This window comes from Mustela nigripes, chromosome X, assembly GCF_022355385.1.
Source record: "Mustela nigripes isolate SB6536 chromosome X, MUSNIG.SB6536, whole genome shotgun sequence".
Classification (NCBI taxonomy): domain Eukaryota; kingdom Metazoa; phylum Chordata; class Mammalia; order Carnivora; family Mustelidae; genus Mustela; species Mustela nigripes.
In genome coordinates, this window is record NC_081575.1 from 120,743,318 (window position 1) to 120,761,371 (window position 18,054).

Genomic DNA, 18,054 nt, shown 5'->3' on the forward strand with positions numbered 1-18,054 from the left:
GTTTGATGATTTGCCTACATAAGTGACAACAAAGTTAATGGATAGTTAAAAAGAGGAAATGGGAAATTACTTTCTTGTCTCAAAATGTTAACAGCAGCATCTAGAGGATTTTCATCTTCCTCTTTACTGTGCTCTGCCTTTTCTGAATTCTTTACAAAGTATTTCTCTTCCATTTAGGATAGAAAGTACCCGTTTTAGTAGTTTTACTTTAGAAAATGATGAAGTTATAGCACAAAAAAAGGAACATGAAAAGAACAGGTATAAAAAAATGATGGACATCCTTCAGGACCAGGGACATTGAGATATTTTATTTATAAAATCACTTAAATTTTAATAATGGAACAGTTATATATTTGTTTGAAGTTGCTTAAATATTCTCTTTAAAACTTAGAGCTACTTCCCCACAGAGGTTTGATAGAGAGGCTAATTATTAGGTGTAAAGGAATATTTTTCTGGCATTTCAGGGAAGGTGTACATGTGGAGAGGGAGGAAGAAACTCATGGTGTGTATGGGTTTTGAAATGTCTTTTTTGGCATGCACAAGATGGGTTTACTCTGGAATAAATTCCAGCAGAACCTTTTCCCCATAGTTCATGATTCTAACTAAATTCGATATTTAAGAGAACTCTGTTGGTGTTGAGGTCATTTAATTAGCTATATTTGTGAGGAAAAAAATACAGCAATGGCTTATTTAAAAAGAACAAAAGGGTGAAAAATCAAATATACGTAGTGCATTAAAGGTGATATGTAATTATGTTTCTGGGTCATACTCTGCTATCTACAATTAATTCAAAATTGTGGTTGGGCAAACAATTTCTGTCAAGATCTCTGGGTGATTTTTTTTTTTTTCTTCAGTTGACAAGATCATTTGAAAATTTGTGTAGAAAGGCAAAGGATCTCGAATAAGGAAACTATCTTGAAAAAGCCAGAGAAAGTTGGAGAGTTTCTCCTGCCCTGTTTTAAAGCATATTTCAAAGGTATAGTCATCAAGAAATGTGGGGATTCTTGTGGATAGAAATGCAGAAGGGATCTCCTTAAAAGAGTCCAAAATAAATTCAGTCCTCCATTTAGAGTCAGCTAGCTTCCAGCAATGTTATCTCAACAGTTTAATGAGAGAGAAGTTAGTCTTGCAGTAAATGGTGCTGAAACCATGGAATACTTATATACTAACAATGAATTTCCACCCTACTCTCATATACACTGCATGTAACTCAAATAATTAAAAGGTGGAGAACTACAACTCTTAAATGTGTAGGAAACCCCCATAAGAGAAAATCTTCAGGGTCTCGTGTTGAGGAAGGATTTCTTAGGTATGAAAAGCACAAGCACTGGAAGAAAATTGATAAAGTCGACCTCGTCAAAATTAAACTTTTGCACTTCAAAAGGCGCCACTGACAAAACCAAAGGAGAGGTCCCAGACTGAGAGAAAAGATTTGTAAGTCGTATTTGTGGGGAAAGACTTGCAACTGAAAAATAGAAAGAACACTTAAAATCTAATAATAAGGGACAGAGAACCCAATTTTAAAGATGGGCAAAATATTCGAGCAGACATCCCACCAAAGAAGATGGTACGGGAAAAGATGCTGGACATCGCTACCTCATGAGCAAGCTGCGGATTAAAACCACAAGGAGACCCTGTTTCGCGGCCTTTAAGATGACTATCACCAAACCGATAATAACACGGCTTGCCTCCAGAATGTAGAAACTGGAACCCCCTATACAGGCTCATGGAAATGCACCACAATGCAGCAAATTTGGAACATAGTTTGGCAGATTCTTAAAACCTTAAACATGAATTTGCCCTATAAGATAGCAATTCCATGTCTAGATATCAAGACAGAAGCCAGGGAAACATACATCCCAACAAAAATACTGTCCCCCAAGTGTTTAAAGCAGCATTATTCCTAATAGCTGACAAGCGAAGCTGGTCCAAAAGCCCGTCAACTGATGAACGGAGAAATAAAATTTGGTGTGTCCATACGGTGGAGTACTACTTATCCCTACAAAAGAATGACCCCTGCTATAGCATGCATGGCTTTGGAAACATGACACTCACAGAAAGAAATCAGACACAAAAGGCGACATAGGATATGAAATCTTTCATACAAAACACCCCAAAAGGGCAAATCTAGAAAGACAGAAAGTAGATTATTGACCCTGGGCATAGCAACATGGAACCTTCAGTCGGACACGGTCTTTTTCGGGTTGATGGAAATGATCCAAAGTTGGATGAAGCCGGTGGTTGTACAACTCCATAAAAAAGCCATCAAATGTTATGCTTTGATGAGTTGGTTTTATGGTATGTAAACCATACATCAGTAAGGCTCTTAGAAGTCACGCTTTGGGTAACAGAAATTTGGTAGGGAATCCAGGAGGCAGCAGGTTATCCCAGACTGCTACTTTATTCTTGATGGAACTCCGTCATGGAAATTGTGAAAGCATCACTAATCCTCAGAACTTGGCTCTTTTTGTTGGGGATGGTTCCCTGAGCACTGCTTCTCATCCCGCCCGAGATGGATTTCATATCACTCTCATTTTGCACCCTGACGGTGAGCCTGGGGGCACGGAGAGGTGGGTCTTAGGAGAATGTTCTGGCATTTCACTTCCCTGACAGCTGGGTTGCAGAATGGCCTTTGGGCTAAGTCCAGGACACAGCATACAACATGGGAGAGAAAAGAGACTCCAAACAAGGGTTATAAGAATGGGCTCCTGGGGAGGGTCACGTGTCGGTATGGGGTCTTCGTTAAAGAATGCCTTCCCCATGTTGAGTGCGTGTGTTCTGGACACTGTGTTACAAGAGGGAGTCAAACTTGAACACACTTTGTTGGAAAAAATCTGCTGAATCAGCACATTCTCACTCCTGTGACTTTTGTGATGACAACTTGATTTTTTTCTAGCCAAATTTTTTTTTTTCTTTTTAAATGACATTAGTGACCTGTTTCTGTAGAAGCTTATATAAAGTCTTCTTCCATGGATGAAAGGAATTTTTTTAAAAAAATATTTTATTTATTTATTTGACAGAGAGAGAGAGAGAGCACAAGTAGGCAGAGGCAGGCAGAGGGAGAGGGAGAAGCAGGCTCTCCGCAGAGTTGGGAGCCAATTGGGGATTCGATCTCAGGACTCTGGGATCATGACCTGAGCCAAAGGCAACCACTTAACCAACTGAGCCACCCAGGTGCCCAGATTTTTTTTTTTATTTTTTCCAGAAATGAGAGAACTTGTTTGTAGAACAGTTTTGTGTATCATTCATGTAGTCTACTTCAGGAAAGGCATCCCTTTTTAAGGTCACAATTTCCTCATAAATTCAAGTCCATGAATTTGCTTTAAGATAGGTTCTGTACTGATGAACTCTGGCAAAAACAACCCCAAAGACCCTCAACATCATTTGATTTTTTTAAAACATTTTCTCTTTTAGATATTTCAATGCAGTAGGATTGTTGGGTATAAATAAATTTCATATCAAGCTAATGACTCTTAAGACATTGACACATTGAGGTCATGATACTTTCTATGGGATTGGAAATGAATGTGTTGTAAGGAGAACAGGTGGGTTCCAACAAAAGTGTACTTCTAGGTAGATGAGGCCGAATTACTGGTAGCTTGGAGTTCCAAGGGGTCCCAGGCAACTCTTTGTAGCTGTCTTCAATGACCTTATATTAGATGCTTGAAATTATGAATAGCAGGAATAGTTAAGCCTCAAAAATCAGCAAATCAGGTGTCCCACCCAACCACCAAGGTCTGTGAGCTAAGAACTGTTGAACCATATAAAATGGACAATAAGCAATCCATAACTGACCTACAAAAACAACAACTTCAGATCTTGGTTTTGAAACACGATGACTTTCTTTGAGTTAAGCAGAACTTCTAGAAGAATGTCATTCAGGCACTTTTGAAGTTACTGGATCTGGGATATACATTCCCCCAGGGCCATGTCTGTCTATAAAAAGAAGAGAATTGAACTAATTTACCGAACAATTCAAGCAATATGAAATGTTTTAGCATGTTGTATCTTGAGAATAGGAAAACCCAAAATGGCACACTATGTACAGAATGTATAAGAGAGTATTTTGGGGAGTAGTTGAGCGGATACTCCCACTGCCCCATATTTTGTTTCCCTGGAGATTCTTAGGGTAACTTATGTTCCAGATCATCAAGGTAGGTGATTTTATTTATTTATGTTAAATTCAATGACCATTGACACCAAAGTAATATTTAATAAGTGTTTCAAACACAGAGAATGTGATGTTTAATGTTTTCTCTTGTCTTAAGAAAACTTTATTGAAAATGGCAGCTGTGTTGTTGTTTTCTTTTTATACTAAGTGGGAACCAGGACTGGGTAATAGCTCTCTAACCACTGGGGAGAGGTGACTGTCCTGATTTAAATTAACTAACAAACTGACATTTCTGATTTGTATTTGAAATGCTCTGTGTTAAGTTCTTCTGCATGAAATGAATGCCAATTTTCAGTATTTTATTGAAAGTCCTTCCATGTTTATTACATAAATGTGTTTTCTCTTACGTTATGGAATGTCCTAACAAAAGTGTACTGGTGACATTTCATGAATTTATGTAGATTGTCACATATTAAAATTAGAGGAACATTGGATACTTCATATGCATTTCTTTTAAGAATGTGGGAAATCCTTTTTAATAATTTAATTTTCTGTTTTTTTTTTTCAAACTCACATTAGCTCTGTTTTTTTTTTTTTTTTGCAGTTTTATCATTTTAACCCCCAAACTGCATTTTCACAGGATAGAGCACATTTTTTGCAAGTAACATTTTGAATTTGTTCTTTTTGACATCTTTATGTTTTTATGCATTTTGCATTGCCCTATCTCATTTTTTGAAATCCAAATGTAACAACTTTCAACTTTTTGTGTGACATATTTTTTTTTCTTTTACTGGGTAGTATCGCTCTCTCTTCTGATTTTTTTGCAAACCTGTTGTTTTTGAATTCTCTTTTTTCCCTTTATTTTCCTTCTCAATATGACCCAGGAGCCAACACAAAGAAAAACGCAGATGATATAACCAGTAATGACCGTGGTGAAGATGAAGGTATTTTTTGTTTTTTCAAAGCTCGACCCTGATGCATGGTTTTAATCTCTCTCTCTATTTTTTTCTTTTTTTTAATTTCAGTCCCTTTTTCCTCCCCTTCTCTGAAACAAGTACACTTCTGTGTGCTTCTTTATTTTCTTCTTGTTTGGAAACCAGTGTCCCTTTTAGTCCCAAGGACCCTGTACATGAATGCAAACCACCTGTGAGAAGTATAAATATTTCTAAATATGAAGTGAATTAAAAAAAAAATGTTATTTACAAGGAAGCCCATCTTTTTCTTTTTCTTTTTCCTTCTTCTTTTTTTTTTTTTTTTTTGGCTTGGTCGTAAGAAGAGAAAATGAAATTTAGAACATGCCTAACATGCATGTATATGTTCTTTTCTTCCTTCCAAAGGTTATTTTTTTAAGTTCTATTGTATTTTGGACCTTTGGTCTTCTTAATTCTGTCTACAAGCTGCCAAACTCTGAGAGACACCTTTGTACAACTTTTTGGGTGTCTGGCATTTGAGCTTTTGTTGGTTTCTTTTTATTTTTTTTTCTTTTTTAAAAAATATTTGGATTTAAAAATAGGCTTCAAAGAATCTTCTCTGGCTCACAGTGAAATACATGAATAAGTATTTTAATGAGATGTTGTTTCTCCGAGGGCTGCTGTTTAGCAGCTCTTTTTTTCACCATTCACCCCCCTCACATGTTTGGTTGCTATGGAAAGTTGCTTTGTGAAGGATCCCATGTTACGGGACAGACTCGCCACCAGAAGTAAATTCATGTTTTTGACAATATGGAAGGTAGTGGCCTCTAAGCGAGAAGGAACCACAAGGTATTTCTATGCCTTCAGCAGAATCAGTGGTTTCAAAGAAACGAAAAGGCCCAGCCATGTTCCTGTGCAGGCTCCATATGATGGGTAAGAAGTATATAACTCCCATCCAAGGAGCGAAATGCAGGGACCTCCATTTATTTTCTTTAGAGGACAAAGGCCCTTGAAGGACGTTCAGGTTTGGGGATGACAGGCAACGTAAAGCAGGGGAGAGGCTGGTGAGTTCTCGCCGCCAGGCAGCAACCTCTCAGCGATAGCTTGCGCTGCTGTCTTTGACCTCTTTTCTAAATCAACTGCAGTCCAAGAAGTTTGGCCGATGTTGCTTTCATGCCTGCTTCTCTTCACTTTGTTATTATTTTGCTGCTGTTGTCATTCCCCTGTGTTCACAAGGCTGTCCATACGTCAGATGTCCGTCTGCAGGATCCTTTGTGATGGCCTTAGGGTAGCATACCCTGCACTGACTCCGCCAGCCTTCATCTGCTTTGCAGACGGCCTCGGAATGCCTGCCGTTTTAACAGAATTCACAAATGTATTAAAACAAAACAAAACAAAATTTAAAAAGTACTCCATCAGATCACATAAAAAGAAGAAAAAAAAATGTATTAACTGAACCCCAAGCCTTTTCTTTGTTCTGTTGCACCAGCCAGGAGGATAATTTGCCTCTTGTTCTGTATTTCTTTTTAGTGCATTTCTATTTGATACTTAGGACCTGTTTTCCCAATGCTTGAAATGCAACTTCCTTACCATAAAATCCCCCCTTATTTTCATTGAAAGCAATCACTTGTGATTTTTCTTTTTTCTTTTCTTTTTTTACTTTGTATTAAGAGGACATCTTGTTATTCCTCCCTCAAGTTCATGAAAATCTTGTGCTATGTGTTTGGAAAGTTCAGAGATACTAGCTTAGCATTTTTTCCAGGGAAACCCCTTCAGATAGTCCTCAAAATCCGTACTTAATCCTTTTCCACAGTGGAGTAGCCAACAGCATGTACTGAAAAAAGAAATGACAGAAAATCCACTAAATCAGGATCCAGAAAGAGAGAGGAATAAGTCATGCAAAAGAGCACACCTTTCCAGAAAGCTGTGTCTTTCAAAATTCCACATAGCACATGATGCCTACATGATGAATAAGGGACTTTTATTCTATATTTGAATTTTATTTGAGAGAATAAGTATCTGCAGAAACACGGGGCCATGATACTCTTTCCTGTACTTGACTGTGAGCCTTCTGCTTGCCCTTAGTGTGGCAGCCAATGAACTCATTTTGACATTGGGATCATAATTTATTTTATTAGCAGCCACCATCTAAATGATAGTGGTTCATTTCCTTAAAACTCCTTTCTGATATTTCACAAGCGTCTTGGTGAATTAGGAGAGAAGAAAAAAAAAAAACCTTGATTGATAAAAAGGTGAAAATAAATATATACGGGTACATTTGGGTTTCTTTTGATAACATGTAGGTATTTAAATATTGACACACACCTATGTGTATATATCTCTATAAATGCATAGAGATTCTGAAATAAATATCATTGAGGTCAGTCTTCCAAAACATTCAATATAAGCATAAGGACTGATTAAACAGGTTATGTGATCAATACCTTTTTAGAAAGTGGTTTCCACAAATGGACACAGGGTCTCTGAATTTCTGTTCTCACAGACCAGTGCAAAACATAGTTTTTACATCACTGCTCAGTAAAGGAACAAAGGTATGACCAAGGTTACCCACTGGTAGCACATCACAATGAGAGTGTCTAGTCTTCTGTGAAAATATGTAACATTTCACAAATTCCATCTTGAGGCGGGAGTCTTGTGTTGTTTTTATTACGTGGCTTTCGTGTTAAATGTGTTGAGCTGTGCCTGCAGCCCGTAAATGAGAACAAACACATTTGCTTGGGCATCTTGTTTTGCTCTGTTTTCAGTGGTACTCATTTCTGTTCTGTTGATAGTTTTTCGCCCTTTCTTTGGTTTTCATCATCCTCTGTCCCGTATTGAGCATTGAAATCTCACAGCTAGTCTCGTGTGCTCATTGTGAAGTTGAAAATGAACCTGTAAGCTCACCTTTGAATAAAGAGGGCAGTCATCGTAAAGATCAATGATCATTTTTAAGTTGATTTCACACTTACTTCGCAGCTGAAAACATCATGCCATGTGTTTCCTCGATAAGTCAGCTTTTAGGACTTGAGCCCTGTTCAGGAAATAAGTATTTCATCTAAGCTCTCTATATTTCACTGTTTTAGATATACAGAGCAATGGACAGATGCACTCATATGACTTCAAATGTCTGTGTGCTTCTCAAAGTACCATTCCTAGGACTAGAAAATATCATCCCATTGACCACTTTTCTTAGGCAATCTTATGAATGTGTCTGTAACTCAAAAATACACACCTGGTTGATTCCAGCCAAAATAGGAAAAAGTAATCCATGTCCCTTGTTTCGAGCCTCCATTAATCAGTGTGATTTTTTATTGTGTTTCCTTACTTGGCTTTTTTTCCAGACATCCATGATCAGAACAGTAAGAAGCCGGTCATGGTCTATATCCACGGCGGGTCTTACATGGAGGGCACCGGCAATATGATAGATGGGAGCGTTCTGGCAAGCTACGGCAATGTCATCGTGATAACCATTAACTACCGGCTGGGCATTCTAGGTAAGTGATTGCGTTGTGTCAAGGCCGTGACAGACGCGGTGACAGACGGGCACTGCTTTCCGTTGTGTGGGGACTGACTGGTTAGAACCATGTTACTCTGATGTGTATGAAGGTCTGCTTCTCTGTGCTTCCTGGACGGTGCAAGAAATGTTTGTAGCTCGGTCTGCCTTTTTAGCTTGGTGCTGTTGAACTCTTGAATTACATTGTCTGGCCTTCCTCAGACAATGGCAGGCTCCAAGGTCGCCAAAGTAAAAGGAAACTATTTAAGGTGCTCTTCTTTCGTTGGGTTGTGAGAATACCACGGAAGCCACGCAGCTCTGTAGAGTGGACACCTTTGCGGATGGTGAGCCTTTGGTAACAGGTGGTGATGGCCATAGACATGGACTTTCTTCTGTGGTTACGTAGGTGTGTTACTTAGCTTCTCCTATGTTGGAAAACTTGTCACCTAATTCCTTAACTGATTATCTTCTGTGTGTGTTGGGCCCCTGCTGTGAGGTCACGAGGACCGTTGTGTTTGCACACAATGGAGCTCAGCTCTTCGTTGAATTTTTGCAATAGTTTATGATTTACCATAAAAGGACACTGGCTACGTTCATGGAAATTCAGCAGGGTAGGTAGCTTTCCATTTTCTGAGGCTTCCTTCATTTTTCCCCAGTGGAGAGCTTGGAAAAAAATACGTATTTGGTAGGGGGTGATATTTTCAGATTTACATTCTTTGGCAATTTTGTCTGCTTGTTGTATGTTTTATGACTGATATTCCTAGGGGTGGGTAAAAATGTTTTCAAGACAACAGTACATAAACGTGGTGTTGGAAATTGAGTCTTTCGCAGTGTGATTCTACAGAGGGAAACATGGATATTGCAGTGCAGTGTGGTTTACAGTAAAATAAAAAAAAAAAAAGGACACAGTGAAGCTTTTGAAACAAAAATTACAGATGAGAACATTCTCTCCAAATGGGCAAAATTAGCAAGAGTATTTTGTTTTCGCCTTGATGTTTTAATTTTATTTTGAACATTTTTTTTTCATTTACATGTGGAATATTCACCTGTTGCAGACCCCTGGAGCGGGGTGACTGGTAGAATTGCATTTCTAATTTAGAAATACAAGTCGCCCACAGATGTTTTGCAAAGTTGTGCCTTTTGGAGCATGGAGAAAGCCTTCGAAATTCCTCCTTGTTGTTGTTTTTTTGTGTGTTTTGTTTTGTTTTGTTTTGTTTCCTGTAAAGGAAATAAAAAGCATTAGCTTCAAGAGTCCACACATTTTGTGATTTTATTTCTTCTTTTTTCAGAGGTCTTATGAGCCAGATCTTGGTAGAATCATTTTAGTTAATCTCATGTAGCACTGATTGTGTGTGTGTGTGTGTGTGTGTGTGTCTTTTCCAGCAGCTTCTGGCTAGCCCCTCTGGCTACTAGTGCTTGCAACAGGAAATCGTGTTTCTTGATCTTTAACAAAAGGTCCATTCTAACAAAGAGGTGGAGAGAGGAAACAACAGCGTTGGAGCCCTGAGCAGAGCCTTTTCAAAGAGGGCAGTGTGTGGGGCCCCATGTAATATCATCCCACCAAGGAGGAGCGCCGGGGTCTGTTTTCTGAATGAAGCAACGGACGTTGCACAAGTTCTTGCTACTTGCAGTACCAAAATGTTCTCTTGCATGCGTGATGTGGTGATGTTCCCTTAAAAGGTTAGATTTCAAGGGAAATTGATTTTCCCCATGTCAAGCCAAGCTGTAGTATGCATCTTGACATGAAGATCTCTGATGAGTTGGGCCAGTTTGTAAAATAATGTGCAGATCTGGAAAATGCTATGAGGGTGAGTCACACAAACACACACACACACAAACGCATATATAAATATATGTACATGTATACATATATATATATAATTTAAGAAAATGTTATAGGGATTATGCATATGAATTATATATATATGTATATATATATATATATATATAAAATTTAAGAAAAGAAGTTTGCTTTTAGCATCTTTCCCATTGAAAAATTTGAAGTTTTTTCGAATTTGAAATCTTTTGGCATTTTTTTTCAAATTTGAAATCTTTCGAAATTTGAATCTTTCCCATTGAAAAATTTGGCAACGGAGGGTTAAAAAAAAAAAAGAAAGAAAGAAATCACGGTACATAACAGAGCTGTAATGGGTGACTGAGAAATCAAAGAATCAATTTAGAATTTCTATGCCAGTCTATTTACATTCCACGAATGAGCTACTGTGGAGACCCTAAGAACACCACAGACGCCCTTTTATTTGCTGGGGTGAAGTGTGCCAACTTTGCTGATTATACACGGGCCGTAGAGATTCTCAAATGTGACTTAGTTGATCTCCATCACACGGATCCCGCTAGAGCTCCGGTCGTCTTGAAAACTGTCCCCGGCACACACGCTAGCTTTAAGAAAGTCCCTCTTTTCAGTCTTGAGAATTATTTTTAAACTACGGGGATCCAGATATTTAAAACGATGATCAAATAAGACCGCTCAACCCACGTGGTGACGGACGTCCTAATTAGTGCTTTTGAGATGAGTCGATATGTTTTGAGCAGAATGTTGAAATATTGTGTTTCTTCTTTAAAACATCGTTAGTGCATAAATGCTCTTTTCCTGTCGAAGAAATGGAAAGACGCTGTTGGATATCATTATTTTTTATGGTGTAACTAATGCTGTTTTCCCACCCCAAAGAGAGGGTTCAAACAAGAGGAGTTCTGGGGTACAAGCAGGGGCTGGTGCATGGAGTTAACATCGATTTCAGAATGAGGCAGAAGTGAGCCTTCAGAAGTGATCTTCAGAAAGGCAGCAAATTTCATCAGAATTTCTGTAGAACGTTGTAGTGTTCTCTGCCTTGCAAGGTGATTGTGGGCAGTTTCACAGCCTACACCCAGCACCCAGGACACTGCATCCCTTTGTAATTTTCATTCTTATTAACATGACTGGACAGCCTATGAATATCATTGTGCATCCCCAGAAGCAGATGCAACTGCCCAGATTTGTAATCGCTAATAACTGCAAAATACCATCTTCTAAACTGAGCCTTAATCAAAACAATAATAATGATGATGATGATGATTATAAGACCCTTGTCCTAGAAACAGGAGGCAACACACTTGCTTTTTGAAATAGGAATGTTTTCTTTAATCAGAACCGTGTGACAGAGCCCTGCTGGTCATCAACCCTACAACTGACCGGCTCGTCTGGGATGGTTGAGAGTGGTGAACGTGCGGTTCATAAACCGGGATCATCCCAGTCTAGCTGTGATATACCCTCATGGCTATAAAATAATTAATTATGCCTACATCAAGCCTAGGGATCGAACTGATGTTCCATTTATTTTCAACGAAGCTGATCTTTTATAAACATATTTCCTCTTGGTGCTTCTGTACACCTTGGTCACTGGGAAGGCATAGGTATCCAACTCTTGAGTTCTATGCAATCGACCTCTTAATTAATTAATTAATTGATTGATTGATTATTTATTTATTTAAATGACAAGTGTCCAAAGATCTTCAGTAGAAAAGAGAAATCTCCTCTCTCATGCTTTCGGATAGAAGTATCTGGAATTTATCTATAGATGCCTCTTGCTTCTCTTTTCCCTCATTGTTTTCCATTTGCCGTTACATCTTGAGTGGGTGAATTCTCCCTCCATCCAAATATCTGCTTCAGTTTACCTCCCACGGACTGACGACCTTGTTGGTGACCCTGCCGTGTCATGCCTCTTGCATGCTTTCAGTGATTTTTGCTTCAGAACGTTCCGACCACTCTGCATCGGCAGCAAACTCCGGGAGAGCCTGCGGTGTGGTCGGCCATGGGTGGCTGGAGCCGTTCACTTACTGCTTGCAAACCTCCTTGTGGGGGGTTTGCTTACTGTACTTACAAAGAAACAAAAGCCAGGAGGTGATCGGGACGCCTCCTGGTGGGTTACCATTTGGTCATTCTTTATCAAGGTGTTCCAGTGACAGCAATAGGAAATGTTGCCCATGGATTTATATAACTGACTGTTTTCCAGGATTCAGAAAGAAAGTACCAGAGACCCCCGCTTGTTTCTTCAGGTGCCAGTAGCTATTCTGAAATTTCTGTCTCAGGGCAGGTTCTGTAGGGGGTATGCTGAAGTTGTCTTTAGGGCCAGTAATGGCATACGTTCGCTTAAGTGCAGCGATGCCATGACTTTGACTAGGACACAGAGATGGTTGGAAATAAAGGTGGTCTATTGGCAGAAGAAAAAAGGGATTAAAATTCACACGGCATTGAAAACCATATGCATGTTGCAATGGTGTGTTCCCTTTTGCAGTTCTGGTCTCCTTGGTGGGGTCTTGGTTTCTATCTGACATCAAGGGTGGGCGGCGGCATTTGGAGATGGCTCTTTGATGTCGGTCGAAGTCTTGCTCTAATGCACTTGGTATGTTGGTGTTCCATGTCAGATTCCATAAAAGGAGTCTGGGAATCATTGGGATACAGGACTCACCAATTCCTGTAAATAGCTATGATGTGAATTGCACATTGTGTTCATCATGTGTGAACATTCTGCCTCCACAATAGCTTGGCGGGTCCCTATGATAACTTTATGCACACAGACCGTCAAGGTGCTCTGCAAACCATCTGTCCGTCCCTCTTTCTTTGGAAGTTAAAGATGTTGCTGGCTATTTGCCAATGGCCGTGCTTTATTGTTTCCTTAGACGCTTTGTTGTCTTGTCATTGTTTCTATGTCTTATTAAGGATTTTGTTTTCAACTGCAAAGGGAATCCATCTTATTGATCAAGACAAGAGTTTCGTGTAAGTGCATAGATACAAGGAAAAACACAATTCCCTCCTTCAAGGATCTGCCCGTCTTAACATTACCCTCCTAACTCCCATTACGCTTCCTTGCAGGTTTGCCCCAATGTGATTTCCCACGGGAAGGGTTGCCCTTATTCAATTTTTAATAAATTTATTTATTTTTCTTATTTATTTTATTTTATTTTTTTCTTATTTTATTTTATTTTTAATTTATTTTTCCTCTTTTAAAGATTTTATTTTATTTTGCACTTGTTTTACTTATCTTTTATTTTAAAGATTTTATTTATGTATTTCAACCTAGATGGAGAAAGCATGAACAGAAGGGAGCAGGCAGAGACAGAGGGAGAAGCAGACTTCCCGCTGAGCAGGGAGCCCAACATGGGGCTCCATCCCATGACCCTGAGATCATAACCTGAGCCAAAGGCAGACGGTTAACCCACTGAGCCATTCAGGCGCCCCAAGAGTTGCATTTAAAATGCAGTTAAAAGTTCAATGGCTAGAGCGGAGAGGTGATGTGTTGCATTTAGGGAAACGTAAACAATAGTAGAGAAGTCAAGGACTATGGGAGAAATGGCAAGGAATGGGATCCAGAGGCAAGAGAAACTGTGCAAAACCAGAATTTTGGAAGTTGGTGGTGGAAAGTATGGGAACCGTTAGGGTAATATCCTCCGTGTGGTGGGCAGCAAAGGGGAGCAGCCCCTTCTGAGAACAAGCTCTGCGTCTCCCCTGCTGCACTGGTCTCTAAGATGGGCTGGAAGGTGACACGGGGGTTATACTCTCCAGATATCAGTCATAACACGCATACATTGCACAAGACAGCATTGGCCTTGCACAAAAGAAAAAAAAATGTTATTGCCCAAAATGTGTGGCATCCAACGTCTTCTTCATCAGTAGGTTTCTGTGCATTTAATAATCACTTGGAAACACCTAATCTGGTCTTTGTTGTTGCTGGTGTGGAAGGTGAGCTCCAGGAATGGAGAGGTTCATGGTCTAGCTGTGTCCTTGGTGGTCTTTGGCTTGGACTTTCCTCTTCTGCCTCCTGGTGGCTGAAAATGCCCACTGCATTGATTGCGTGTATTCAGCAAGTAAGAGGCATCGTTCAGGATTAAAAACCCTGTGTTTGGGACTTCGGAGGAGCTTGGGAACATGGAAACCAATGCATTGGGGTGAAGACCCTGTCATGGGGAAGGTGCCTTCATGGATATGTGGACATGAACAGCAATGCAAAGAGGCTCTCTCCTGTCCAGAGGCGACAGACATCCGTGTCTGTAGCAAGTGGAGATCCCCAGGGATATGAAATGATGTTTTTGGGGTGGAGAAAGTCATGGTGGGGAGAAGCTAAAACCCAAGACTTTAAATCTCAACTGCATGAAACCATTGACACACCTATGCCACACTGTGGAGAATCTCCTTGATCCCTTATGAATGATTCAGAATTTCCTAAAGGAAGGGGACATTTTCTTTGTATGGGCATCGCCATTTTTGGAAATCATAATGTTGGGACACACCTAATTGGAGAATCGGTTAATACAAAATTTCCCGTTAACTAGTTGGAGAGCATCATTTAAGCTTGAGTTAGTAATCACACGGGCTATACCTTCAAAATTGTCCTTTCCTGCGAATGTTTGCATTCGGACCAGAGTCTCTTCAGATTATTCATACGAAGACAAGCCCCCTTTTTTGCTTTTGCATGTTTTCTTCATTTCTCTTCTCACCAAGTGTATGAACAGCCGGTCGTCTTGAGTTGTTTGAGGTCACGTGGTTGCACGGTGCAAATTCATGGGGAATTTCTTAGGGAGAATAAAATGTCACTGAGATACGGCAGCAACCTTGTGCACATAGGAATATAAATGCATTTCTCAAATAAAATTACATTTTTACATGTACAACAATGTTACATTGTGATATTATTGATTGGGGATGTTGCATCCAACACTTAAAGTAGTATATTCCTTATTTAGAAAGAGAGCAGCTATTTGGGATGAAGTATGCAATGCCCACTATATAAAAAAAAAATGGATATATTTTAGAACTTCCCATGCAACCATCCTTTGGTGTTGGATGTGCAAGAGCTAAAGTCTTTTGTAGGTAAATCATTTGCAAGGCTCTGGTGATTCTGTTATTGATTCAGGATGATACGCACTGACTTTCACTGCATTCAGTACAGTGGCTGTTATTATAGGTTCAGATGTTACGGAGGGAAAGCTGTGTCCCATGAAATGGGTTCAGCCATGAGCAGGTAGGTAGTGTAAATGCATTATAAAAACACACATTTTGTTGTAGGCAGATGTATGACCCGATCTCCCAGAGGAACACCATCAGTTCTACCTGATATAACTAAGACTTGTACCAGAATCAACAGAACAGTTTTTGCAATAAGGTAATATTTCCAGTTTGGACAGAGGAATGATTCCCATCTTTCAAAGTGACCCTCTGTCTCTGGACTAAAATACCCTGATGACGGTTTAGATGACCTCATTGCTCTCTTTTGTATTCTGCACCTTTGAATATCTTTCCCCCTCATTGCTCTGTCTGTGCCCCTCCTAAGCATCAAATGACCTCCGTTAGGAATATCACTCATGCTTTTCTACAGTACTTCTTCGTGAAGAGGATGTGCGGTAGTCCCATCTTCCCAAAAAAGCATCCTGGGCGAATGGTACCTACTTTCTTACTCCTCGTTTTTCCATGCTCTTGATTTTTTAAGTTCTACTGTGTGTTTCATTCCCCCATCTTGTCGTTAACCCACTTCCTCTTTTCAATCCTATTTCTTCAAAACTGAGCTGTGGAGAACCACTCAGACATCGTAAGGATTTCCAAGGGCCCTCCAAACACTTCTCATGGGTCTCACACATCCTCATCTTCTTAATCTTCTTGTAAATGACCCACTGGTCTTGTCTGCCCTTGTAACATCTCTGTGTCCTTTCTTTAAAGCACTTTCTAGGCCAGATGCACCTTTAAGGCATGCAATTCAGTGGCCTTCTGTATGTTCAGAGAGAGGCATCACTACCAACCCCACCTAAGTTTTGAACATTATCACCCCCCACCCAAAAACAAACCCAGCACCTATCCCTCCCAACCCCCAAAGAGTTAGACCATCCCTAATATCCCATCTCTATGCCTTTGCCTGTCCTAGACATTTTCCTGTTAAATGGAATCACACACCGTGTGGTCTCCACATCTGACTCCTTCCACGGGGCAGAATGTCTTCAGTGTTCATGCATGTCATAGCTTGTAACGTATCAGGACTTTGTCATGTCTTAATGCCAAAGAATAATTCACTGTATGCCTGTTACGCGTTTGGGGTATCCATCCATCTTTTGATGGGCATTTGGGTTTTCCCCACTTTTTTGGATATTAGCTATTGTTTATTCACATACAAGTTTTTGCCTGCGTATACATCTGTGTCTTTCTTGTGTACATACCTAAGATCATTGGATTACTCTATCTGAATAATTTCTAATTTCTTTTTGAAAGTGGCTGCAATTATACCAACGTAAAGGTCCAGTCTCTCCACATCCTCACCAACACGCTCATTCACATCTGTCTTTTTGACTATAGTCATCCTAGTGGGTATAAACTGGTATCATATTTGATGTGTATTTATCCCAAAACCTAAAGACATCAAGCATCCTTTCACGTGCTCACGGGCCATGTATCTCCCTTGGAGAAATGTCTGTTCAGATCCTTTGCCCATTTTTGTTTAGCTTTTATCGAGTTGTTAAAGGTTACTTTTTAATTTAGATACATGTTTCTTATCAGATATAGGTTTTGCAAATACATGTTTCCATTTTGTGTTTTCTCTCACTTTTGTGCTGAGACCTTTTCAAACACAAATGTGTTGTAATTGCGAGGCACTTCCATCTATGTGTTTTTTTTTTCCTTTTGTTTGCTTTTGCTTTTTGTCTTCTGAATAAGGAGTCTGCCTGAGCCAAGGGGATGCCAAGTTACTTCTGTATTTTTCCCTAAGAGTTGTATCGCCTTATGTCTTATTCTCAATGCGCTCCATTTTGACTCAGTGTTTTAAATGATCAACATGTGATTCTTGTCCTGTTTTCTAAGGACACAATACCTGACATGAAGCCGTTTTTGAATATTAAACGAAACGAGTCTCTTGGGATAAATCTCGCTTGGCCCCAGTGAATAATCCTTTGCAAATGTTGCTGGATTTGGTTTGCTAGTATTTTTTTCTCGAGGACTTCACATCTCTATTCATAAAAAAAGACGAATCCGTAGATCTGTGTTCTGGTGATGCATTCGTCAGCTTCTGGTAACGGGACTAGTTTCCCCACAGAATGAGTGGGAAGTGTCCCCTTCGCTTCCATGGTTTCCAAGCGAGTGTGAAGGGTTGGTGTTAATGCTCCTTTAAACAATTGCTAGGATTCACCAGTGAAGCCATCTGGGCCTGGGATTTTCTTGGAGGAACTTTTTTTTTTTTTTCCCCCGTTACTAATTCACTTTCTTGGCTCGTTCTGTTCAAATTTTTGTCAACCATCTTTGGAGCTCATTTGCCGTCAGACATCCACATGGAAGGCACACACTAGGAGGGTGATGGCTCTTCCAACCATATCTCACACGACATTGTCCCTACACGTTTCACGTCCATCTTCCTACCCACCCACACCATCGTTCTACCAGAAATCGCAAAACCAGCACTTTCAATGGAACAGGTTCCATATGACTTGAAACATTGACCACAAAAGGGGAAACTTTCACTCACCTTTGTGGGTCTCTGTTACACCTTACAGATCTGAAAATTTGGGTGCTC

The 18,054-nt window shown here is 39.8% G+C and overlaps 1 protein-coding gene across 8 annotated transcripts in view; it reads left to right on the plus strand.

The window, feature by feature from the left end:
* Positions 1-18,054, plus strand: part of NLGN4X (neuroligin 4 X-linked) — a 294,472-nt gene that overhangs the window by 168,456 nt on the left and 107,962 nt on the right. For all 8 annotated transcript variants that reach the window (XM_059384861.1, XM_059384868.1, XM_059384862.1 and 5 more), the window contains one exon: positions 8,364-8,516. In XM_059384861.1, the coding sequence (XP_059240844.1) occupies positions 8,364-8,516 (153 nt within the window). The remainder of the gene's footprint in view (positions 1-8,363; positions 8,517-18,054) is intronic.